The sequence below is a fragment of the Schistocerca americana genome, chromosome 7 (assembly GCF_021461395.2).
Source record: "Schistocerca americana isolate TAMUIC-IGC-003095 chromosome 7, iqSchAmer2.1, whole genome shotgun sequence".
NCBI classification, from domain to species: domain Eukaryota; kingdom Metazoa; phylum Arthropoda; class Insecta; order Orthoptera; family Acrididae; genus Schistocerca; species Schistocerca americana.
Genome location: NC_060125.1, coordinates 194,609,105 through 194,636,496, shown reverse-complemented (window position 1 = coordinate 194,636,496; position 27,392 = coordinate 194,609,105). Strand labels below are relative to the sequence as shown.

Sequence of the window (27,392 nt, the reverse complement as noted above, 5' to 3'; positions counted from 1 at the left end):
AGAGAAAGTCGCGGGAAATTTCACCAAACCATTCATACGACCGATTATCTCATTACAAGGGACAGATGGTTGTTCGCCTTCAGTGTGACATTAACAAGTAGACCCTCACCCTCCTCTCCTACTGTTTTGGTGTTTCAGGAGATAGGCGAGTTTGTGGGAGTGGATGACCATCAAAATCAGCTACACCTACTTACAACGTATGTTGTGCATCATGTAGGTTCAACACCTGTGATATTCTCAGTCACACGGCCGAGCAATATTGGGTGAACCCAACGATCTTGTGGAACTTCGTCCATTCAAAGTGTTACTACCTGTATCACAACGTGTAAGGATTCATCGCTGACTCACTTTTCTCTGTAGGAACATTTATGATGATTTTTTCATCATGCAGCCAGCATCCTGGGACTCCTGCCATACACCACATTCACAGATGATGCACATTGAAGAGAGACAGTTTCATCAACTTCTACATCATTGATTTGTGCCCGCACAGAATTCCTCTGTTATGTCGGACATAAACCAGCAGTATCAGTTGACCTTATTGTGAGAGCGGTAGCTATTGGGTATCTTCTGCTGGGAATAATCGTTCTTCATTGAACTGCCACTGCATTTTCCAGTGGACTGATGCTACACATGAATGTACGTCAATAATTAATCCGTACACGTGATGTACGTGATACAGGTAGTAACAGTTTCAATGGAGAATTTTCCACATGGTCACTCGGCTTGCCTGAGAGTAGCGCAGGTGTTCATCACACATGATCCTCCATATGCAGTGTACATAAACGTCGTATCTGATTTCAGTCACTTTCACTCTTGCTGGAACAAGCTACCAGAAATTTGTTATGGAGGACATTCCTCCTACATGGCAGTGCTGAGTCCAACTCTACATTACGGTAAAAAGCAACCTCGACAATACCTTAGGAAGTCGATGGATTACTGGAGGCAGTCCGGTTGTTCGTAACATTCAACCCAATCCAAGCACCATTTTCATACGCTAGAAAAACTTATTCACATTATCCACTGTGCGTTTGGGCGCAAACTGGTGCATTTGCAGGTGCACGGTTGAGCATGTTGTGGCGTGTGCTGGACGCCTCTAGGTCCATTGGCGCATCTTGGAACACCTGCTCTTGATCACAAGATATCGTTCTGTCCGCTAATGTACTGTATGAGTAAAATAACTTCCAGCGGGGAAACCACGCGTTTCCGGACGTATGCTCAGTAGATCTTACTACCCTGTCAGAGATCTCCTACAGTTGATATCCATCTTCCAAAATAACAAAGTATATTAGAACTGAAATGAGTACAGAAATAGTTTTGTTAAAGCCTGACTTTTGCTATCCAACAGGTTGTGGACCATGTAGAACATATAGAAGAGAAACACTCCAAATCAGAGGCTTAACGTGTGTGACCAACTCAGTATCATTGATATGTAGCATAAAGTGTTTCCTAGGAAACATTTACATCTTAGTATCTTAGTGTTGTTGTATTGTGTTCTGGAACGTAGTAGACTGTAAGATTTACACTCACCAGATTTGTCGGCGAGCACCTGCCCCGCGCCGTCCAGGTATCCCTTGGTCTTGAGCTCCACCAGCATCTGCAGGTAGTCGTTGCGGTAGACACCGTCATGTTGGCGGCGAGCCACCGTCTGGCCCACGACGCTGCGTAGGAAATTGTGCACCTCCTCCGGCATCAACCTGTCACAAAAACCACACCGTAATTTTTCTTATACAGGGATTTTTGCATAACAGAAAACCTTTTTAAGGACATCACTGTCGCCTTTGATAGTTAAAATTTTTTATTTACAATATGTACCATGGCAATTTCGGTCTTCAGTCGTTTTCGAGTGAAAAACAGCGAAAATTTAGTGCTTGAGCAGATTTTTGAAAGTGTATTGAAACGAAATTTTTTGTGTGTTTCACTTGAAAACAGCCAAACTGCAATGCCAGTTTATATAAATAAAAAATTAAACGGCCAAAAATTACGATGGTCTCTTAAAATCCTGCTACAGCCCTGGAGGTCCAAAACTAGTAGCTTAATCTCTTTTTCACTGATTCAGTCAAGAAAAAATTAATTAAAGGACGGGAAATTTGAAGTAGAACAGGACGTTGTACGCAAAGCAAAAGCATAGGCTAAAAAGCCGTTGATGACACACACCATATATCAGATCACTGGTGTAAAATATAGTATACTGGGTACTGGGAGCACTGGGTATTGGGAACAAAGCCCACCAAAACTTGAAAAGATTTTGGGCACTGAGAGTTTCGTTTTTAGAAAATTTACTGTGACAACTGCTGTGAGAGACTCGTTTTACTATATACTTCTTGTTTGTAAAAACTTCAGAATAACTAGAAGATAGTTCATCTCAGTTCACTACACGGCATAAAGATTTATTTAATGTTTCTACAAAAAATTATCCTGTTTTGTTACATTGTCATTACATACGACACAGTAAATGTAGTTCAATCTTTTCCCGCTTCTTGTTGTTTTTTAAGCCATTGATTATCACCTGAGAAACTCCTGAAACGAATTGACTTACTGCCTGTTTGAAATTTTTACATAAATTATAAAACCTAGTACAGCTACAGAAAATTTACTGTGACAACTGCTGTGAGAGACTCGTTTTACTATGTACTTCTTGTTTGTAAAAACTTCAGAATAACTAGAAGATAGTTCATCTCAGTTCACTACACGGCATAAAGATTTATTTAATGTTTCTACAAAAAATTATCCTGTTTTGTTACATTGTCATTACATACGACACAGTAAATGTAGTTCAATCTTTTCCCGCTTCTTGTTGTTTTTTAAGCCATTGATTATCACCTGAGAAACTCCTGAAACGAATTGACTTACTGCCTGTTTGAAATTTTTACATAAATTATAAAACCTAGTACAGCTATCATCTACTGCTAAAAATCTTAAAGGAAGGTTGACTTAAGGCGACGTGGCTTTTCGAAATGTGGTGTCCTTAAGTTGACCGAACCGCAAAACATGAATTTTATATGGTTTTTCGTGTAGTTTTTTATATGTCTGAACAGGCCTTGGAAGGCCTAACGGTACCGACCGGCCGCCGTGTCATCCTCAGCCCACAGGCGTCACTCGACGCGAATATTGAGGGGCATGTGGTCAGCACACCTTTCTCCCATCCGTATGTCAGTTTAAGAGACCGGAGCCGCTACTTCTCAATCAAGTAGCTCGTCAGTTTGCCTCACAAGTGCACCCCGCTGGCCAACAGCGCTCGGCAGACCAGATGCTCACCCATTCAAGTGCTAGCCCAGCCTGAGAGCGCTTAACTCCGGTGATCTGACGGGAACCGGAGTTACCACTGCGGTATGGCGGTTGGCTTTTTTTACATGTACGGCTCTCTAATTTTTTGAGATTGACCCATTTCGTGGTCCTAGACAGTTAAGAATGGATAGCAAAACAGATAGACAAGGACATAGGCTATGTCCAGTATTGTTTAAATGTCTTCTGGGAAAAAATTGTGTGAGAATTAGAGGACAAATCTCACGTAAACGAGATTTTTGTGTTCGAAGAGAGAATGCGGGCTGACTATCTTTCTCAATTACCTGGAAACAATAAAGGAAAAAACTAAATAACTTCAAAGTTAGGTAAAAGGGGATGGACTACGAATGTCATAGTGTCCCATTGAGTTTATTATCAACACTGAAAATGCCCCACACACTTTAGATCTTAGAGAAGTGAAAGTCTGCATAATAAAGATATTCATTTACCTAGGAGAATTGATAGAAGATAACAAATCGGATAAGGTTCCAAATAAAATGCGTGAGAGGAAAATGAAAATTGTTTATAAGCTAATTAAGGACCCGTATAACAAGAGACAGTTGTGTTATGGGTCTAAATTACAACATCTTGATACAATTGTCAAAACTGAGTTCTTGGTAGCAGCAGAAAAGTGACACACAATCGTAGGGAGACGGCTGGATGTCATCAGGAGAACAGTGAAAAAATACTCCAGAATCTTCATATTCAACGAAAAAGTCAGCGAGAAGAAAGCTAACCTACAAATATATAACATGAAGTCTCCCGATTTATGTTCACTCTTTAAGAATTAGTCGAAGCCTAACTAACGAATACAATTTTCGTGCTCTTCAAGCAAAGGTAGATGGAGCCGAAATGCCTGTGGAGAGTGACGTAAGATGAAGAAGTAAATTTAGACACAGGTCAACTAGTTCAGCTGGTTTTTCTTTCATGCTTTGGGTGAAGAGCAGGTAAAGAAGAAAAGATCCTACACGAGAAGAGCAGAAGAAAGGAAGATGAGGAACTACCGGTAAAAGGTGTAGATAGCAGTGGTGAAAAACTATGAAACCACTGGCACATAGAGGGTCAGAACGAAGCGTGAATTAGCTAAAGATAAGCTGATGTAGGGAAAGAAGCATAGAAGATAAAGAAAAAGAGGAAGAAGAAATTTCTTACGTAGAAACCAAGACTGAAAAGATGGCTAGAGTAAGGAGGATACTGTAGGTAGATAGACGAAGGTGAAGAATGATTTTTGCAACGACAAAGAACTCTACAAGCAGAAGTTATTCTCACTTAACGAAGCAAGGTGGTGGTTTGTAGGATTAAAGGGACCAGACTGCTACGGTCATCGGTCTAACGAAGGAAGAACTAGGAGTGAGATCCCTATTGCAGCGTTGCACGGGAATAAAACGTTTACTGTGTAAAATATGGAGAAAAAGAAACTGGAACCGCTTGAAATGTTGTTTTTCAGAAGAGTGCTAAAAATTAAACGGACTGGTGAAGTACAAAATAGGTAGGTATTTGAAACATGGGCATTGAACGTTGGCAACGCTTAACAAGTTATCAGAAGCAGAAATTGGTTAGCATTAGCAATAGCTTCCAAGAACTGTTAATGTGGCAGTAAAAGGAGCAATAAATAGGAAAAAGAAAGAGACAGAAGGGACAATAAATAAGAAGTAAGTTGTGAAAAAAGAGAAAGCTGGATGTAATATGTACATACTGATGGAAAGATTAACACAAGAAAGAAAACGCTTGTATCAAACCATTCTACAGACTGATAACTTTAAACACCTTTCGATAGAACGATACCTGCAAACTTCATGAACAAAGAAACAATCACGCAACGAATGGCTCATAGAATCACTCCTTCGGCCGATTCTTGAGTACTGCGCACCAGTCTGGGAAAGGATTAGTTGAGAATGTAGAACACATTCAAAAAATGAGAGCGATTCGACACGTGTTCGATTAGTAAACGCGTAAATGTCATGGAGATGCCCACCATACTTGGTTGGCAATTGTTGTAAGAGAGGCTGTGAGATTTCGCAAATTCGGTCGCTTGTTCGCCGCTGGTTTACGTGCGATTTAGCAAGTTAGCGGCCATTGAGTTGTGTGTACTTTCCCATGTGGTGAGCTGTGAGGATCAGTAAGCTACATGTTCCCGACGGGCTACGTTATAACAACATACTCTTCACATTGATGAGACCAATTCATTACGCCTTTTAATTTGTTTGTATGACCAGTATCGTGGAAATCATCCTTACGACTCTTTAAATTAGGCATCACTGGATGCACACCGCTCTCCCGGCTGTATGTCAGTTTGCGAGATCGGAGCCGCTACTTCTCAGTCAAGTAGCTCCTCAGTTTGCCTCACAAGGGCTCAGTGCACCGCGCATGCCAACAGCGCCCGGCAGACTGGATGGTCACCCATCCCAGTGCTAGCCCAGCCCGACATTGCTTAATCTAGTATTTTTATGTCTGTCGCGATGACGCATGATTTAGAGTTTTTAGAGATTTTTAGGTATTGTCTACTGTACGCACATTTGATAGGTCAAAGAGCGACCAGCGTCGAAGGCGCTACTTTTGAGGTACAGTACAAAAAAATTTTCTTGTTAAATTTAAATTGTGTCCGAAAATTAGGAATATTTTCGCGTGTTTCGATCGTTGCCGTATCTGTTGCTGGTTTCAGTGTTGGAAAAAGTCGCGTGAATTTTTTACTATGGTACCTGAATTTTATTTGATTATTTGGCTGCCCGACTTAACACCTGTTTAGCAGAATTTCACTACATTTTTTTTAGTTAAGACGCATTGGGACTTCGCAGTTACGTGGTTATTGTGTACCGAAATATTATACTTTATTGTGCGCTAGTTCAATTCCGGGCCAGTCCGTCCTCATTCGAGAGTGAGTGGGGGCAGTGGTGGGTTTGTGCATCACTGGGCGGAAGGCAAAAGAGATAACTCACCGCGAAGCTGGCTCCTTACGCCTTAGCGAAGTATTACCCACTGTTAGAACAGCAACGGAGCCCTCTCTTGTTGAGGCCTCTCCTGTTGAGCCAGCGGCCGATTTCTGTCCAGTCCGGAGAAGTGCGGAAGGCGGGTATTCTAAGCATTGAGAGGTCACGATAAAGGATGACAGCCAAAAACAGTTGCAGGATAAAAATTTATTAAAATTTCTTGACCAAGGTTTCAGTACATATAAATATACCTTCATCAGAAGTAAAACATCTGAAATTACATCATGTAATGGAGATTAATAAAACAATTATGCCAAAGGCGTCGTCAATAATTGAGACATCTTCTCCATTTGTACAACATGACTATGGGCACAGGGTCAAAGCGAACAGTTTAGCACCATTACTTCGCCTATGCTGTTGCAGCCATGTTTAAAATCATTGAGAGGTCCAACTTAATGCACATAATAGAGCGCGTCAGTGAAATAGTATGTATGGCAGGCAAGAATGCCTGTGCACTCGGTATGTTCGCCGGGGGGCTCATCCATAACGTACAGGAGACCATGCCTGCGTCTATCGAGCACATTGGGTCGGCCGGCTGCAAATAGTGGCACATATCGGCAGGAATGACTCCTGCGGCTTGGATTCCGAGGGTATCCTCGGCTCCTTTTCTGCAGATAGCTGATTTTGTGAAGGCAACTAGCAGGGTGCAGCCAGCGAGGTGCAGGCTAAGCTTACTATTTATAGAAGAGTACCCATGGCCGATCGCGGTCCTCTGGTTAGGAGCGGAGTCGATAATTCAATCAGAGGCTCAGACGACTCTGCGACGGTGTCGAATGCGAATTCCTCGACCTCCGCTATCTGATGGAGAATTGTAGGGTTTCCCTTAATAGGTCATGAGAGTAAGACACGCAGGAAGCGGTTAGTTGGATAGTGAGTAAGTCTGGCGTGCACTTAGGAGCTTTTTAGGTTAGAGAAATCACCGCTTGGTGTCAAAGGCGAAATGACTGCCACAATCGATTTTACATCAGCCACAATGTTCTCAGAGAAAGCACGTCCTCGCAGATCAGATGTAGAAAAGGTTAATATGATACTGGTTAACTGCAGGAATATCCAAGGAAAGGTTCCTGAATTAGTATCGCTTATTGAATGTTATAATGCTCAGATGGTATTAGGAACAGAAAGCTGGTTGAAACGGGGAGTGACTAGCAACGAAATCCTAAGTTCAGATTGGAATATTTACCGTAAGGATAGCTCAGACGCCAATTGTTCTACAGTACCATATTTTACCCCTCTCTGTGACAAAGATGGGTTAAGTAGATGATAGTGTAAGTTATTCTTTCTTCTGATATTACAATCATGAATGTCACTATTATTTTTAAACTGGTCCATGTTGTTGAGAAGAAATTTCATTACTGATTAAATGTACTGTGAGGTTGTTGTAAGAATTCCTGACCTTTTAAACATATGCCTACTAGATGTGTGGCTATGAGCCCCACACATTATTGTAACCACTTTCTTTTGAGCAGTGAATAGTTTTTCCCTAAGTGTTGAGTTACCGCAAAATATTATTCTATGTTACATCAGAGAGTGAAAGTATGCAAAGTAAGCTAGGTTATTAATTTCTATATCCTTAAAATCGGCAATTATTCTGACTGCAAAAGTTGCTAAAACTAGTCGCCTTAGGAGATCAAAATATGAATTTTCCAATTAAGACTCTCATCTATATGTACACCCAAAAAACTTATTATGCTCTACCCTGGCTACTGACTTCTGTTTACGTGTTATATTGATGGAAGGAACTGTGCTCCTATCAGCAGAAACTTAAATGCACTGTATTTTTTTTTTCAAAATTCAGGATAAGCCCATATGCAGAAAACCAGTTAATAACTTTTCCAAAGACATTATTTGTATCATTTTCTATTGGAGTTTCTTTTACTGGATTCATAATTATGCTTGTATCATCAGCAAACAGTGTCAGTTTAGTTTCTTATTTCAAATAAGAAGGGAGGTTATTCACATATATCAAGAACAGAAGGGGACCATGCCAAGCCCTGTGAGACACCAGATGTAATTTCACCCCAGTTAGATGAAGTGGCAAACTTTCTTAAATCACTTGAACCATATAAAGAAACTGTGCTTCCTGCTCTCTAATACGACGTAAACCACTCATATACTGTTCAATTTATGCCATAGAGTAATATAATGTCATGGTTCCCACAATCAAATGCTTTGGCTAAGTGACAGGGAATTCCTACTGGTGACATTTTACTATTTAAAGAATCTATTATGAGGCTGTGAAATTGTATCCTGCTGTTTCAGTGGAACAGCATTTTTTAAATCCGAACTGTGATTCACTAAGCATCCCATTACTGTTGAGATGGCAAACTATTCTTGAGTACATTACTTTCTCTACAATTTTTGAAAGTGCTGTAAGTAATGATATTGGTCAGTAATTATTGACGTCTGTGGTGTCCCTTTTTCTGTAGAAAGGCTTCACTTTGGAATATTTTAACCTGTCTAGGAAAATTTCTTTAGTTAGTCATACATTACATGTGTGACTCAGAACATCAGCTGTAACTGCTCCACATTGTTTTAATATCTTGTTTGAGATGTCATCTACTCCAATAAACATCTATTTCTCAAAGATTTAATGATTTTCCTTATTTCACAAGAGGTTGTTAGGTGAAAAATAATCTGAATTTCTCAAAAATTACTCTTCCATGTACTTCTTGGCTTTTTCTTTTGAACTATTCTCACCAGTTTTTTCACCTACACTTAAAAATGTTAAATACATTAGCTACTTGCGTACTGTTAGTTAAGATGATCTTAGTCTCTTTAATAGTAATACTACCTACCCCAATGGTTACTTTTCCTGTCTCCCTTCCAACAACATTCCATATTGATTTGATTTTATTGTCCATGTTGTTAACTTCATCTCTAACATACATATTTCTTGATTTACTGACAACTTTTTTTATGATTCTTGCTGTCTCATGCAGTTTTCTTTTTCTTTCTGAAGACACTTAGATACCTGTAATAATCCAAGATTTCTTTGAAAATTGTTTGATGCCACATTTACTATTGTTTTGGCAATGATGTTCAAAAAGGAATATAAATTTATCAAGAAATATATTGAAGCTTCAATAAATATATTGCATTTATCATTAGGATTTGGCTCATTATATACATCTCCCCAATTAACATTTCTTAAACTTTCTCTGAAGTGCTCTATAGATACTTGACTGAGCAACCTTACACTTTTACTTGTTTCTATACTGTACATCCTGCAAGATTTTGTAAGTTAATCAGTTGTGCATCATGGTCTGATAATCCATTTACCACAGGGAAAGCATGTACTAGTTTTACATCTTCTTGCCGCACAAATATATTATCTGTTAGAGTGCCACTATCGTGAGTTACACATGTAGGGAAATTGATCACTGATTCTAAGTCATTAATAACACTTCTAGTTCACTTTTCGTATCAGAATTGTTTATAAAGTTTACGTTGAAACCACCACAGATTAATAACTTTTTCTTTTGATCTGACAGACAGCATATCAGGGAGTCATTTTTTTATGAAAAGCTCCCACTCCCCTGATGGTGATCTGTACACTGTTGTTAATATCAACACTACATTGTCTGGCTATAGTTAACATGCAGATACTTCAAAGCGCTGTTTGCAATAAAATTTGCTTACTTCTACAGTTTTGTATTAATATCCTTGTTTTGTGTAAATGGCAACTCCCCCTTTCTCCATGTTATATCTGCAAATGTAAGATGCTAAATTAAATCTGTTTATACCGACACTTTCCATCCCCACAGTTACATAGTGTTCAGATAGACAAAGTATATCAATTTCATTCTTATTTTTGAAATAATCTAAACACACTTACAGCTCATCTACTTTATTTTTCATATGCCTGGTATTTTGATGAAGTAAATTGATACTACCCTTAGCTTTATCCCTATTTACTGTACATGAAGCTTCTTTTATTCTATTGGCTTTAACCTAAAAAACCTGTCTGCCTGGCCCCATTAAGCAACTGAAATCACTCAACGGAAGAAAGTGAACTGGACCTGATGGGATACCAATTCGATTCTACACAGAGTACGCGAAAGAACTTGCCCCCCTTCTAACAGCCGTGTACCGCAAGTCTCTAGAGGAACGGAAGGTTCCAAATGATTGGAAAAGAGCACAGGTAGTCCCAGTCTTCAAGAAGGGTCGTCGAGCAGATGCGCAAAACAATAGACCTATATCTCTCACATCGATCTGTTGTAGAATTTTAGAACATGGGTTTTGCTCGCGTATCATGTCATTTCTGGAAACCCAGAATCTACTCTGTAGGAATCAACATGGATTCCGGAAATAGCGATCGTGTAAGACCCAACTCGCTTTATCTGTTCATGAGACCCAGAAAATATTAGATACAGGCTCCCAGGTAGATGCCATTTTCCTTGACTTCCGGAAGGCGTTCGATACAGTTCCGCACTGTCGCCTGATAAACAAAGTGAGAGACTTCGGAATATCAGACCAGCTGTGTGGCTGGATTGAAGAGTTTTTAGCAAACAGAACACAGCATGTTGTTCTCAATGGAGAGACGTCTACAGACGTTAAAGTAACCTCTGGCGTGCCACAGGGGGGTATTATGGGACCATTGCTTTTCACAATATATATAAATGACCTAATAGATAGTGTCGGAAGTTCCATACGGATGATGCTGTAGTATACAGAGAAGTTGCAGCATTAGAAAATTGCAGCGAAATGCAGGAAGATCTGCAGCGGATAGGCACTTGGTACAGGGAGTGGCAACTGACACTTAACATAGACTAATGTAATGTATTGCGAATACATAGAAAGAAGGATCCTTTATTGTATGATTATACGATAGTAGAATAAATACTGGTAGCAGTTACTTCTGTATCTGGGAGTATGCATGCGGAACGATTTGAAGTGGAATGATCGTATAAAATTATTTGTTGGTAAGGCGGGTGCCAGGTTGAGATTCATTGGGAGAGTCCTTAGAAAATGTAGTCCATCAACAAAGTAGGTGGCTTAAAAAACACTCGTTCGACCTATACTTGAGTGGGATCCGTACCAGGTCGGGTTGACGGAGGAGATAGAGAAGATCCATAGAAGAGCGGCGTGTTTCGTCACAGGGTTATTTGGTAAGCGTGATAGCGCTACGGAGATGTTTAGCAAACTCAAGTGGCAGACTCTGCAAGAGAGGCGCTCTGCATCGCGGTGTAGCTTGCTGTCCAGGTTTCGAGAGGGTGCGTTTCTGGATGAGGTATCGAATATGTTGCTTCCCCCTACGTATACCTCCCCAGGAGATCACGAATGTAAATTTACAGAGATTGGAGCGCGCACGGAGGCTTTCCGGCAGTCGTTCTTCCCGCGAACCATACGCGACTGGAACAGGAAAGGGAGGTAATGACAGTGGCACGTAATGTGCCCTCCGCCACACACCGTTGGGCAGCTTGCAGAGTATAAATGTAGATGTAGATGTAGATTAACTACAGGGATTATCTCTTGTATGACTGTGGCCCTCCATACAGTATCTGCTAACAGAGAAGCTAATTTATCTTTCCGCCTTCTATTTAGGTGCAGACTATGAGTAGTGTATCCCCACCTACCAATAGAATCCACTGGAACAACACTTACGTGAGATTTTACCGATATCTTGAGCATCCTGTTCAGCTCAGTGTTAACATGCCTTACAGCAGTGTTTAGCCAAGGCCGATCATGGAGCTGAAAGACCTCCACAAACCCAACATTTGCGGGCCCAGTTTCTGCTCCTATTTTATCCAGGTCACTACTAATACTACATCTTGGATTCATAGCCACGCTGTAACTACCTGATCTTCCATCTCAAAGTCCCTGCGTAGGTAATCTAGCATTGTATACAACTAGCAATGACTCTGGAAAGAACTGAATACACAGACGTGAAACCATGTGGTCGGCTAATTTCCGCTATGCTAACGCGTCCTTCATTGTGACCAACGAATTGGTGATGGACCGAAATGCACTGTTTCAGCGACGCCTGTTGCTCTATGATTACAAAAGCAGAATGTATCTCCATACCTGTGATCTGTAAATGATCAACAGAGTAAACACTATTCTCTTGAATTAGATCCCAATCAACTTCACAGGATCTCATGGAGCGAGAGCATGTGGTATTGTAAATGCTGACCCGTTCGTTTGATGGAGACGTGAAACACGGCACCCTGATTGGTACTGTATGCGACGTGTTCCTCATATGCTAGAGAAGTTATTTGTTATCTCTCTCATCATTCCCAATGTCTCAGTCAAGACACTAAGAAAAAAAATGGCTCTGAGCACTATTGGACTTAACACCTGTGGTCATCAGTCCCCCAGAACTTAGAACTACTTAAACCTAACTAACCTAAGGACATCACACACATCCATGCCCGAGGCAGGATTCGAACCTGCGAGCGTAGCAGTCGCGCGGTTCCGGACTGAGCGCCTGAACCGCTAGACCACCGCGGCCGGCCAAGACACTAAGAAGCTACGCTAAACTGGGAAACATGACACGCAACGGTCACGATCCGCAAGAAGAAATTCAGTGTGCAAGAGGTAGGAAAACGTTGTAAATCGTGCAAATGAACAACCCATCGGAGTTTCTCAGGAACCTAAGCTATACAACTTCATTACACTTTTAAAAACGAATTTTTCATGTGGTAAATAAATTCTGAGATAAGTGTCGCTTAGCTGTGCTCTTCTTCTTGATAATATTCTCCAACACTTGGAGATACCCCTCCCTAACGGGAATCTTTCCTACGCCATTATTCTCCTTTGCTAACATTATCGCGAAGGACTCCATTGCTTCCGATGTGCAAAATAGGTCGGTAATCTATGATGTAGAACGTAGTTATCTGAGGCGACATTCTTAGATATATACTTCCTGAATTTCTGGTCGTGTAAGATTTTTTTGCACAGTAAAGCTTTCAATAAGTACCGCTGTCGTCATCCTCAAAGATAACTGTCGGAGTAATAGATCGTCTCGTATTTTCGTAGGTACTTAGTGTATTATGTCATGGAAACGACACGAATTTATAGGACTTCCATGTGTTACCAGAGATTATACTGAGGTCCTTGATGGAGGACCATTAGCAGCAGAGATGCTGATTCCGCTAGATGACAGACAGCTCAGTTTCTTTCTCAATATCCTTTGAATGTCTACCGCTGGTTTGCATCCACTACTACGGATATAGCAATTGTGGCAGTTAAAGTTGCTGTTGCTCACTCTGATCTCACATTAGATTAGATTCAGTTTCCGGTCCACAGACACAAAAACGAGATGATTCTCGTGGGTGTGGAACATGTCAGAAAGTATAACATAAAAAACATAGAACCAGTGAGTATAATACTCATTTCCTTGATCATTTGTCAGGAGATTGTCGAGATATATGAATACATCAGAATAAACTTTAACTGATAATACTTACAGAATTAATACACTGTCAGAATGAAACATTGTTATGCACCTTTAGCACATTAATAATACACAAAATAACCTATCTTGACTGTTGTGACCGAATACCGTCAAAACTGAAATCTAACAGAAATTTTTACTTAAGCTGGTCTGACAGTTAAGATATTTATCTACAGAGTGGAAGATGTTTCCTACCAAGAGGTCTTTCGGACTCTGTTTAAACTGTACTTTATCTTAAACCAAGTTTTTAATGGTTGCTGGCAATTTATTGAAAGTGTATGTTCCTGAATACTAGACTCCTTTTTTGGACCAAGACAAGTGACTTTAAGTTTTTCTTATTCCTGGTATCGATAATATTATTGAGCTGTTGGTTGTAGATAGAGACATATTATTTGCAACCAATTTCATGAACGAATAAATATATGGAGAAGCAGTGGTTGGAATACACAGTTCTTTGAACAGGTTTCTAAATGATGTTCTTGAATTTACATCAGAAATGTGTCTTATTACACGCTTTTGGACTCTAAAAACTTTTGCTTGGTTTGAAGAGTTACTCCAGAGTATGGTCTCATACGACATAACAGAATGAAAGTAAGTAAAGCATGAATTTCTTTTGTATTCATATCTACTACATCTGACATCATTCACAATGCAGCTACACACTTGTTTAGGTGCTTCAGCAGTTCTGTGGTACGCCTTTCCAACTAAATTTCTTATCGAGTTGTAATCCTAGGAATTAAACTCTGTCAACTCCTTCTATGTACATGTCTTCATACGTTATATATCTGTTGGAAGGAAATCTCTTACAGGTAATGAAGTGCATATAGTGGTCTTTTCAAAGTTTCATGACAGTGAACTGGCTTTAAACCGTTTATTTATGTCAGTGAAAATTCGATTAGCAGACATTTCTAAGTGTGCACTTAACTTGCTATTTACTGCAATGTTTGTATCATCTGAAAACAAAACAAACTTAGCATCTGACAATGTAAGAGACGAGTGTCATTAATGTACACAAAACCAACGGACGCAAGATGGAACCTTGAGCAACACCATATGTAATTAATTTCAAATTATATAAAGACTGAATGCCTACTCACCAGGTATTTCGCAACGACACCCTTTGTCTCCTCGTAGTGAGGTAATACGCGAACCCTTTTGCAGTACTCAGTGACAGCATAACATTCTAATTTACTTAAGAGAGTGCTGCGATACACACAGTCAAAGGTTTTTGACAGAGCACAGAAAATGTCAGTAGCCTCTAACTTGTCATCGAGTGTATATTCTCACAGTACATGTAAATAACCTTCTCTATATCTGTACCCTCATGGAACCCAAACTGTGAGTAGGACAATATATAATCTGTAGTCAAATGCTTAAGAATACGCTTGAACAGAACGTTTTCAAATATATTTGACAAAGTCGACAAAACTGAAATTGGTCGATACTTTGATGGCATCTCTTTGTCTCCCTTAACTTTATCATATTTTAGCCAGCCTGAAAATGTTCCGATCATAAGAGATTGATTACAGAAATAACTAACGACAGAACCAAACTCACATGAACTCTCTTTGACTAACTTGTTGATATGTTATCGTGACCACTAGAATAGTTTGATTTTAAGGATTTAATTATGAATGCTACTTCTTAGGGAGAAGTGAGTGTCATTTCCATTTTACTGAAGTTATTTGTAGAGACTGGTCTCAGATATTATAATGAACTGTTTACTGAACCTGATAACCACAATCTGTCAGTAATGGAAGCAAAGTACTCGTATATCAGGTTTGCAACATTACATTCACTTGTTACCGATGTCTCATTTACTTTTAGAGCTATATGTTCCTCTTCCTTTCTGACCCTACATGTCTCTGTCTTCACTATACCCCTTAAATTTCTTTTTTAATTTTACTGCCTGATGAAATTACCTTTTTCTCATAATAAAGTTGCTTAGTGTTAGATTCCTGGATTATTTGCTTCAGTTTTTCAGTATTCTTTGTAATGCATTACAGTGCTACCATCAGAGCTGTTCCTAGATAGCAGAAACAGTTACCTTATTGTCTCACATGAAACCTTTATCTCTATGTAATCTATAGTTGGGTTGGGTTGTTTTGGGGAAGGAGACCAGACAGCGAGGTCATCGGTCTCATCAGATTAGGGAAGGACGGGGAAGGAAGTCGGCCGTGCCCTTTGAAAGGAACCATCCCGGCATTTGCCTGGAGCGATTTAGGGAAATCACGGAAAACCTAAATCAGGATGGCCGGACGCGGGATTGAACCGTCGTCCTCCCGGATGCGAGTCCAGTGTGCTAACCACTGCGCTACCCTGCTCGGTATGCAATCTATAATTTAGTTATTTATCTTCAGGGGAGAACAATTTTCAAAGGAGAAAGTAACTTTATTAATGAATGCTTTGCTTTTTCCATTTGAGTCACAAGTATTGTAAACGTCTATCCAGTTCAAGTCTTTGAGCACTCTCATATAATTCTCAATTTTTACCTGTTTTTTTACCCTCCTGTACTCAGATTTAATAGATTTTGTATCCCGACAAGTTTCAACATTTCACATAATATACTGCATGTCATGACCATGTAAAGCATTTATAGTTGGTTTTATGATATGACTTTCTTCCCTATATCTGTCACAAAAATATTATCAATAGCAGTTAAGAACATTTACATCCCGTTGTTGCAAAGTTCACAGCAAGAATTAAATTGAATGTCAGTGTTACTGATTGCAATAGCTGTTCATTGGCAGAGATATTCAATAAACCCACACGAAAATCACGAGCAACCACTATTTTCTTGTTTTTATGTGATTTTTTATGAAGAGGTTAAAATTTCTCGAAGGTGCTTTCAGTGATGTCTTTGATGACAGATTCCCAGTCTATAGACTCATGGGATTAGATTTTCATTTCATCATACATAATCGTGTATTTCTTTAGAAGGCTATCTTCAGAAACTAAAGATTTGTCTGATCCATGATATTTAATGTGGTGTTGGTGCTCTGTACAACGATCCGAAAGAGTACGTCTAGAATGCCTCATTTAAAATTCTAGGAACACTAACACAAAGGCTCTGTTTCATTGGTTGTGGTATTTCTTTAATTTTGTTGGTTACGGTATCTCTTTAATTGATCGAAAAACGGGCTGATGCCTTGCCTGCCCAGGATTTTGCCTATTTTATGCGATCCATTGCCGAAGAAAGGAAGAAGTGCTATAGGCTGATGATCTAACGGACGCAGCATCGCTACTAATGTTCGTTCGTCCCAGACATCGACATCATTTCTGGTAGCTTGAAGATCTTCCGTGACTCTGTAATGTCTCCAAGACATAATTCCGCCAACTACATACGAAAGTGCTACCATGTGAATTTGTTCGACAGATAACTCCCCGCGATGACGTTGAGTGTGTTGGTGTGTTGTTTGTGGGAAGAGACCAGACAGCGAGGTCATCGGTCTCTTCGGGTCAGGGAGGGACGGGGAAGGAAGTCAGCCGTGCCCTTTCAGAGGAACCATCCCGGCCATTGGCTGGAGCGATTTAGGGAAATCACGGAAAACTTAAATCAGGATGGCCGGACGCGGGATTGAACCGTCGTCCTCCCGAATGCGAGTCCAGTGTGCTAACCACTGCGCCACCACCTCGCTCGGTTCGCGATGATGACAGAGGACGTCGTTGAAAGTTACAGCATAAAGACTAATATGACGTAACATAAACTAGAGAAATATTTATGAAATCTGCAACTCAACGATTGTAACTGAAATGCACGAACAATATGGGGTGACTGAAATTCAAAAAGTAATCACTTTATTAGTCAATGGCTCAATTTTTTTTAAAGAAGTTAGTATCATACTTTACGCTTGAAGTTATGAGCACAAAGTGAGAAAGCAGAAGTCACACACTGAGGTTTCTGAGTTTATAATTTAGCAAATCAGTGAATAGTTTAAACTATGTAATGGATGATGCACACTACATGGACCTCAATGTTCCTTGTACTGTACATAGCTTTCCACGTTCATTCGCTTTTTCACAGAACGAAGTTGCCGGAAAAACTGAGACCGTAAAAAAATTGTTGTAATCTTCTCACTCCAACATAAATGAACGTCTCAATATTTTGAGTGAACTTGATAAATTGGTACACACGGCTAGATACGGTTAAATATTACGTGATAGAAGAACAGAGATCTTGGTTTCAGAATAGAATTATGAGATTTCATTCTCCTATGCGCTAGAAAGAATTAAAGTTCGATATACAGATTACCTCCCTCCATGAACCATGGACCTTGCCGTTGGTGGGGAGACTTGCGTGCCTCCGCGATACAGATAGCCGTACCTTAGGTATCTGTTGAGAGGCCAGAGAAACGTGTGGTTCCTGAAGAGGAGCAGCAGCCTTTTCAGTAGTTGCAGGGGCAACAGTCTGGACGATTGACTGATCTGGTCTTGTAACACTAACCAAAACGGCCTTGCTGTGCTGGTACTGCGAACGGCTGAAAGCAAGGGGAAACTACAACCGTAATTTTTCCCGAGGGCATGCGGCTTTACTGTATGGTTAAATGATGGTGGTGTCCTCTTGGGTAAAATATTCCGGAGGTAAAACAGTCCCCCATTCGGATCTCCGGGCGGGGACTACTCAAGAGGATGTCGTTATCAGGAGAAAGAGAACTGGCGTTCTACGGATCGGAGCGTGGAATATCAGATCCCTTAATCGGGGAGGTAGGTTAGAAAATTTAAAAAGGGAAATGGATAGGTTAAAGTTATATATAGTAAGAATTGGTTCAAATGGCTCTGAGCACTATGGGACTTAACATCTGTGGTCATCAGTCCCCTAGAACTTAGAACTACTTAAACCTAACTAACCTAAGGACATCACACACATCTATGCCCGAGTCAGGATTCGAACCTGCGACCGTAGCGGTCACGCGGTTCCAGACTGAAGCGCCTTTAACCGCACGGCCACACCGGCCGGCCTATAGCGGGAATTAGTGAAGTTCGGTGGCAGGAGGAGCAAGACTTCTGGTCAGGTGAATAAAGGGTTATAAACACAAAATCAAATAGGGGTTGAGTAGGTTTAATAATGAATAGGAAAATAGTAATGCGGGTAAGCTACTACAAACAGCATAGTGAACGCATTATTGTGCCCAAGATAGACACGAAGCCCACACCTACTACAGTAGTACAAGTTTATATGCCAACTAGCTCAGCAGATGATGAAAGTGATGAAATATATGATGAGATAAAAGAAATTATTCAGGTAGTGAAGGGAGACGAAAATTTAATAGTCATGGGTGACTGGAATTCGTCAGTAGGAAAAGGGAGAGAAGGAAATGTAGTAGGTGAATATGGATTGGGGGTAAGAAATGAAAGAGGAAGCCGCCTGGTAGAATTTTGCACAGAGCACAACTTAGTCATAGCTAACACTTGGTTCAAGAATCATAAAAGAAGGTTGTATACATGGAAAAAGCCTGGAGATACTAACAGGTTTCAGATAGATTATACAGGGTGTTACAAAAAGGTACGGCCAAACTTTCAGGAAACATTCCTCACACACAAATAAAGGAAAGATGTTATGTGGGAATGTGTCCGGAAACGCTTAATTTCCATGTTAGAGCTCATTTTAGTTTCGTCCACCTACGCTCAATGGAGCACGTTATCATGATTTCATACGGGTACTCTACCTGTGCTGCTAGAACATGTGCCTTTACAAGTACGACACAACATGTGGTTCATGCACGATGGAGCTCCTGCACATTTCAGTCGAAGTGTTCGTACACTTCTCAACAACAGATTCGGTGACCGATGGATTGGTAGAGGCGGACCAATTCCATGGCCTCCATGCTCTCCTGACCTCAACCCTCTTGACTTTCATTTATGGGGGCATTTGAAAGCTCTTGTCTACGCAACCCCGGTACCAAATGTAGAGACTCTTCGTGCTCGTATTGTGGACGGCTGTGATACAATACCCCATTCTCCAGGGCTGCATCAGCGCATCAGGTATTCCATGCGACGGAGCGTGGATGCATGTATCCTCGCTAACGGAGGACATTTTCAACATTTCCTGTAACAAAGTTTTTGAAGTTACGCGGGTACGTTCTGTTGCAGCGTGTTTCTATTGCATGATTAATGTGATTTGAAGAGAAGTAATAAAATGAGCTCTAACATGGAAAGTAAGCGTTTCCGGACACATGTCCACATATCATATCTTTCTTCTTTGTGTGTGAGGAATGTTTCCTGAAAGTTTGGCCGTACCTTTTTGTAACACCCTGTATAATGGTAAGACAGAGATTTAGGAACCAGGTTTTAAATTGTAAGACATTTCCAGGGGCAGATGTGGAATCTGACCACAATCTATTGGTTATTAACTGTAGATTAAAACTGAAGAAATCGCAAAAAGGTTAGAATTTAAGGAGATGGGACCTGGATAAACTGACTAAACCAGAGGTTGTAAAGAGTTTCAGGGAGAACAATTGACAAGAATGGGGGAAAGAAATAAAGCAGAAGAAGAATGGGTAGATTTGAGGGATGAAATAGTGAAGGCAGCAGAGGATCAAGTAGGTAAAAAGAGGAGGGCTAGTAGAAATCCTTGGGTAACAGAAGAAATATTTAATTGATGAAAGGAGAAAATATAAAAATGCAGTAAGTGAAGCAGGCAAAAAGGAATACAAACGTCTCAAAAATGAGATCGACAGGAAGTGCAAAATGGCTAAGCAGGGATGGCTAGAGGACAAATGTAAGGATGTAGAGGCTTATCTCACGAGGGGTAAGATAGATACTGCCTACAGGAAAATTAAAGAGACCTTTGGAGAAACGAGAACCACCTGTATGAATATCAGGAGCTCAGATGGAAACCCAGTTGTAAGCAAAGAAGGGAAAGCAGAAAGGTGGAAGGAGTATATAGAGGGTCTATACAAGGGCGATGTACTTGAGGACAATATTATGGAAATGGAAGAGGATGTAGATGAAGATGAAATGGGAGATATGACACTGCGTGAAGAGTTTGACAGTGCACTGAAAGACCTGAGTCGAAACAAGGCCCCGGGAGTAGACAACATTCCATTAGAACTACTGACAGCCTTGGCAGAGCCAGTCCTGACAAAACTCTACCATCTGGCGAGCAAGATGTATGACACAGGCGAAATACCCTCAGACTTCAAGAAGAATATAATAATTCCAATACCAAAGAAAGCAGGTGTTGACAGATGTGAAAATTACCGAACTATCAGTTTAATAAGTCACGGCTGCAAAATACTAACGCGAATTCTGTACAGACGAATGGAAAAACTAGTAGAAGCCAACCTCGGGGAAGATCAGTTTGGATTCCGTAGAAATATCGGAACACATGAGGCAATACTGACCCTACGACTTATCTTAGAGGCTAGATTAAGGAAAGGCAAACCTACGTTTCTAGCATTTGTAGACTTAGAGAAAGCTTTTGACAATGTTGATTGGAATACACTCTTTCAAATTCTGAAGGAGGCAGGGGTAATATACAGGGAGCGAATAGCTATTTACAATTTGTACAGAAACCAGATGGCAGTTATAAGAGTCGAGGAGCACGAAAGGTAAGCAGTGGTTGGGATGGGAGTGAGTCAAGGTTGTAGCCTCTCCCCGATGTTATTCAATCTGTATATTGCGCAAGCAGTAAAGGAAACAAAAGAAAAATTCGGAGTAGGTATTAAAATCCATGGAGAAGAAATAAAAACTTTGAGGTTCGCCGATGACACTGTAATTCTGTCAGAGACAGCAAACGACTTGGAAGAGCAGTTGAACGGAATGGACAGTGTCTTGAAAGGAGGATATAAGATGAACATCAACAAAAGCAAAACGAGGATCATGGAATGTCGTTGAATTAAGTCGGGTGATGCTGAGGGAATTAGATTAGGGAATGAGACACTTAAAGTAATAAAGGAGTTTTGCTATTTGGGGAGCAAAATAACTGATGATGGTCGAAGTAGAGAGGATATAAAATGTAGACTGGCAAAGGCAAGGAAAGCGTTTCTGAAGAAGAGAAATTTGTTAACATCGAGTATAGATTTAAGTGTCAGGAAGTCGTTTCTGAAAGTGTTTGTATGGAGTGTAGCCATGTATGGAAGTGAAACATGGACGATAAATAGTTTGGACAAGAAGAGAATAGAAGCTTTCGAAATGTGGTGCTACAGAAGAATGCTGAAGATTAGATGGGTAGATCACATAACTAATGAGGAGGTATTGAATAGGATTGGGGAGAAGAGAAGTTTGTGGCACAACTTGACTAGAAGAAGGGATCGGTTGGTAGGACATGTTCTGAGGCATCAAGGGATCACCAATTTAGTATTGGAGGGCAGCGTGGAGGGTAAGAATCGTAGAGGGAGACCAAGATATGAATACACTAAGCAGATTCAGTAGGATGTAGGTTGCAGTAGGTACTGGGAGATGAAGAAACTTGCTCAGGATAGAGTAGCATGGAGAGCTGCATCAAACCAGTGTCAGGACTGAAGACAACAACAACAACAACAACAACATACAGATTACGAAAGACCAAAAACTGTAAGAATCCAAAAGAATTACTCAGAATATAGTTTTATTTAATGCATGCACAGACAAAACTGGACTTAATTTAGAATGAATTGTTAAATATGTAGCTGTTTCATAATGAATTCAAATTGCTATTTGAATTCTGAGAAATGACTAAATAGTGCATTAAATTCCCTTTTAATTTAGGAAAGGGTGCTATTTCAGCAAAAAATTGATGGCCTTGAATTTCAACGAGATGACGGCACATAGGGAATTAAGTTATGAAATTTCAGACGTGTTAGACCCATCAAAAAGTTATCATACTCATATATAACCAAATTTATCTCACTATCATCGATTTCTAATGTTGCTATCTCACTTACAATTGTTTTGAAAACAACTGAGCTGTCTTAAAAACAAGTTATCTTTCGCGAAACAAGAGTTTTAATATCTGTAAAGATACGTTTAAGAACGACAAAGGCTCGATAGAGGATAGTGATGTACGACTGGTAGCTGTAGAAAGCGATCTTCATGAATGCTTCAAATTGTAAGATAAAAATTTCACAGATGTTCGAATAAGGAACCTCGAAGAGCTAAACAGCTAAGTTAGTGGAGGCTTTCATGCATTTTATACGAAATTACAGTATTCCATAAAACAATTTTGTTCAATTTTGTTATGAACGCAGAATAGGAGAAATGTTATTACAACTGGCAGTTACATATGACAAAGAAAACAACTTGCTCGCTACCTCAGTTGCCTGAGAAATGGAGGTCATATCCAATGACTCGTACCATTACCTTCGTGAACCCAAGGCTGTAGCATAAATTTTATCACGGCATGCTTTCACTCAGCAGTGAGGCGACTGATTCTTAAGCACACGTAAATTAAATTCCGCTTATGTGATTGTATTTCCTGGTGAAAAATATGAAATTAAACACGACTTACATAGTTTTGTTTTACCAATATTTTAAAATGCTGTTAAATGATTTACACAAGAAATTAATAACAGAAATTTAAAATGCTAGACATTGTACCACACTCTTTTTTTCACACATAGGAAACACGTATATTACTTTAAACGGCTCTGTAGTTAGTTTTCGTGGTAATATACTTTTTAATATTGTATACATATACATACATATATGCACACATTAAAAAAATGTACATGCAAATCTATGATACACAATTTACAGGACAGTCGTTAGGAAGTCAGGTAAAACACAAACATGTGGAAAACGCAGTTTTTCAGGAGAAGCTAATAACCATTTATTTGTATCGTTATATGACAAATTTATTCGATATTATTCTAGTAACTTGCTAACAGGATTCTGTACATCGTTATCATACGTATACTCTCCAGATAAGGGGTATTGCAACAAATGTCTCAGGTAGCATTTCAACACAAACAAAATTTAAAAGACGGATTACAAGTATATAGTCCACTAGTAAGTTACATTTCAAACCGGTACTGGTAGGCACACTTATACAATGATGCAAACAGACAGTTATTACTTATGCTTATACTTTTCTTTGAATTTTTGGATGTATGTATTGTAAAATGTAGGGAGAGGATAAATACATAGATAACTTTGGGAATCAGCACGGAACAACATTACTTAAAAAATTGAATATTTTACGAGGAACTGCTAGTACAGAATCCAAAACACAACAAGCCTAACTGCAGCACCAATGTCTATGCTACAATTTGTACTTATACGAGACGTTGTGGAAGCCCCTAGCAACAATTACCATCAGGTGTAGTTTCACTGATTTCCCGAAAAAATCTGGTCCTCATGAAAACGTAGGATGCAGGCTCCTGTATCCTAAGTAACTACCAGACTTCCCTCGACATTTTTTCATCCCTCTCTTCCTCTACCCTTCATTAGAAGGAAAAAAACTGGCACAAGTTCCCCCTTATTATAATAAGTTCTGCAGCCAGCTTATAGGTATTATACCAACAGAAAAGAACACGAAACTTTATATAAATACCTGCTAGTCAGCACAATCCACCGATTCAGTGGAGTAGCTGACTCTGTTGCCCCTATCTTTCCGCTAAGGTCTGTATTTATCACGAAGGCAGTGCTTTTACTCGATACTCATGGTAAATGCACTAAAATACTCGTCACACTCAAGCGACGAACAAAATACAACGTCGTGGAGTCCATTTGTCAAAAATAGACAAAGTCTGTGACAGACAGCAGATGTTGTCATTTAACAGCTGGGAAAATAATGATCGTACAGGTGTCTTAGGCACTGAAATTATTCGCGACATAAATGCCTCCTAACAGTTTTCTGTTTCATTTGCAAATTAGCTTACGTGTCCGACATGTTTCCATCAAGTCGCTGAAGGTGTAATAAAATCATTGGTATGCCAAAGACTATTTTAATTATAAGTCAGCCAGTGAGCGCTGGTATCCAGAAAGGAGTACCAACAATAGACTCAGCCAGGTGCCGTAAATGAGAATCAGACTGGGCAGTTCCACACGAAAACAGAGCCATTCAATACAACGACGACAGCGAGGTCAGGTTGTAGGTTACTTACGCTCTCATGCGCTACCACAGGCTCAGTAGCGAAACGGACGGTGTCGACATAAGCCGTTGGCGACAGGATGCATTCATAGACACCACCATCTACGCTTGTCAACGAACCGTGTGCCCTACTAACATGCTGCCTGTTAGTCTAACGATGTGTAACAGCTTCTGATGTAGAGCGCACATGTCGCCACGTGTCAGGTTCCCTAATAGTCGTCTGACCTGATTCGAGATGGATGGATAAAATCAAAGCCGGCGAACGCTCTAGCTCATGTAACTAGGCGTTTATACTAATAAATAAATGCTTCCTAGTTTAGAGTTATTTCTGTTACTTTCTTTCGGGTTTTGTCACTCCGCTGTAGTTCTACAAAAATTGACAGCAATGGGAAAAGAAGCAGAGAATAAAAAGTAATAGAAAAAGAAACAGAAGAATTATTAACTAATCCTGCGAAAAATAAGGCTAATTCTGATGTCAGCGGGGGAAGTGAAATAGCTCTTTCTTGACATAAGGTAATTATAGTGATAATAATTCAGGCAACAACAAATGTAGACAAAATGACCTATCTAGATACAAATGATTACAACACAAAATTCGTATAGTAGCTAACTTCTTTCTAACACCTAGAAAATAAGGGGGAACACATTACCGTTTACTTGAGTTTCTTCTGGTGTATCACACGGTCAAAAAACGGACGAGAATGCAGCGTGTCAAGTCTTCGAGGACAACCAGATCTTCGTTAGCTGATGATAGTCTGATTATCAAATCTGAAATTTTGTAATTTCTGCAGAACGCTTCAGTCCGTGTGTCTTAGTATGAGTGTCAAGTATGTACTAAATGGTAGTGTTCGCATCATCTTTATGCATCCACCGTCTATTGGTTTCTGCATTGGCCCAGCCCAGTAGACTTAGGGATTAAATTAAACAAGAGTTCTGGTAGGCGATAAAATGCAACAGCAGGTTACTACATTGGATTCCAGGTACAACATTTAAAGTAATTAAATCTTAAGCTGCATCATTATTAGTACAGAGACATAAGTAGGCGCGCTATAGGCATTCTGGATCATAAAAGACCCCAACCCGCCCACTTGATTAACATTTGTGAAAACATGTGACTCATGACAGCGTCCACTCGCGATGTCGCTAGCGAGGCACCTTTATCAGTAGCATCATCACTCTAATCAGTGAAGTCATCAGCTTTAGCAGTGATATCATCATTATCACATAAAGGGCGATGAACCTCATGCCCATCTCCGTCCCCTTTCTTTCTCCCCTGGACCTCTCCAGCCTAAATCAGCACACTATTAAAATGAAACAGTCACTTTCATTCATCATGATCGATGATTTGATAAGCATTCAACTATGTCACTCATGATTTACATTATTATAATAATTTAATTTATAATTAAGTAACTTAACTATGATTACGCACATTTAAATAAACCAGACTGTAGTATTTTATCAAGCATTAAAATGATCACATTGTATTCCGAAAGCAAACATTTTGGCTGTGCTCAAATGCATCCGAATTATCTGAATTACGTGAGCAACGTCGAATGTGTTTGTTTAGAATATTATGTAAAGGGTGTGTCTTGAAGTACTTACATACTGGAAATATGATAGCAATACACACACATACACAAACACACACACACAATCCACCAAAATGCAGTAGTGAAGTCTAAAGCAAGTCCTCCAGCTCTGTTTCCATGTCTACATAGTTATAGATAATATGCTAAACTGACAACTGAGATTTCAGGTTTAGCAGGAAGAGCGATGTGGTAAAACTGACCTGACCAACCGTATAATGGCAGAATGCAAATGTTAGCTAAAGTATTACGCTAAGCAGACAAACAGAAAAATAAAAAGGCAGTCTAATTACGGCCAGCTACTGGAAAAATGTAATTAATTCTGTTATTTAGCCCTGTTATTGGTATTGAGTCACAATCACCCTCATCTAAATTGTTTTGTGATTGTTTTCAAGTGTTACAATAATACCTCTAAATCCACAATACACAGAAGATGTTGACATTTAAATCTGATGCTGTCTTTTGGTGGTTCATAGAACAGTCAACATTTGACGTTCTTACAAGTTTTTCAGTAACGATTTATCTTAGCAACAGCCAATTTTGAGATAGATGGGAAACAAACGTAATGTGTCATGCTTTACACTAAAAAAATGTAATCAATGATACCGATTGGCTGTAATTGCTTACAAATGGTTGTGCATAAAAGAGGTCATGTTCAACAAGACCTTTCGACCAAGGGTGCAATATTTACCAATCAGAACTACGGTGACAAGCCTCTCTAAAACTGTATTTCCCATTAACAACTATATACTAAACAACAGCAACATCTAATAAAAACGAGTAATGTAAAAATACCACATCCACACACAACAAAGCCAAAAGACAAATGAATACCTGAAACACCATTTTAGAAAGGAAGGGAGATTTTATATTATTTCAGTGTATCACTTATACTGCAGATTTTTACATACACAAGCAGAATTTCTGCACTGTCTAGATACATCGAAACACGACCAAAGCTGTGTCTGGAAAAAGACAGACATGAAACTTCACGTAGTACGATGGTGAATATTTTCTAAAATGAAATCTTTGCTACTGAAATAATGTTATTTATCAAGTACAAAGCACGTGCAGGTAGTTAATAGACAAATATAATTACAGCTCTCTGACCACAAAAAAAAATT

General features: G+C 39.7%; 1 protein-coding gene across 1 annotated transcript in view; it reads right to left on the bottom strand.

The window, feature by feature from the left end:
* Nucleotides 1-27,392, bottom strand: part of LOC124622183 (cytochrome P450 6j1-like) — a 135,490-nt gene that overhangs the window by 39,976 nt on the left and 68,122 nt on the right. The window contains exon 6 of the mRNA XM_047147829.1: nt 1,531-1,697. Coding sequence (XP_047003785.1) covers nt 1,531-1,697 — 167 coding nt within the window. The remainder of the gene's footprint in view (nt 1-1,530; nt 1,698-27,392) is intronic.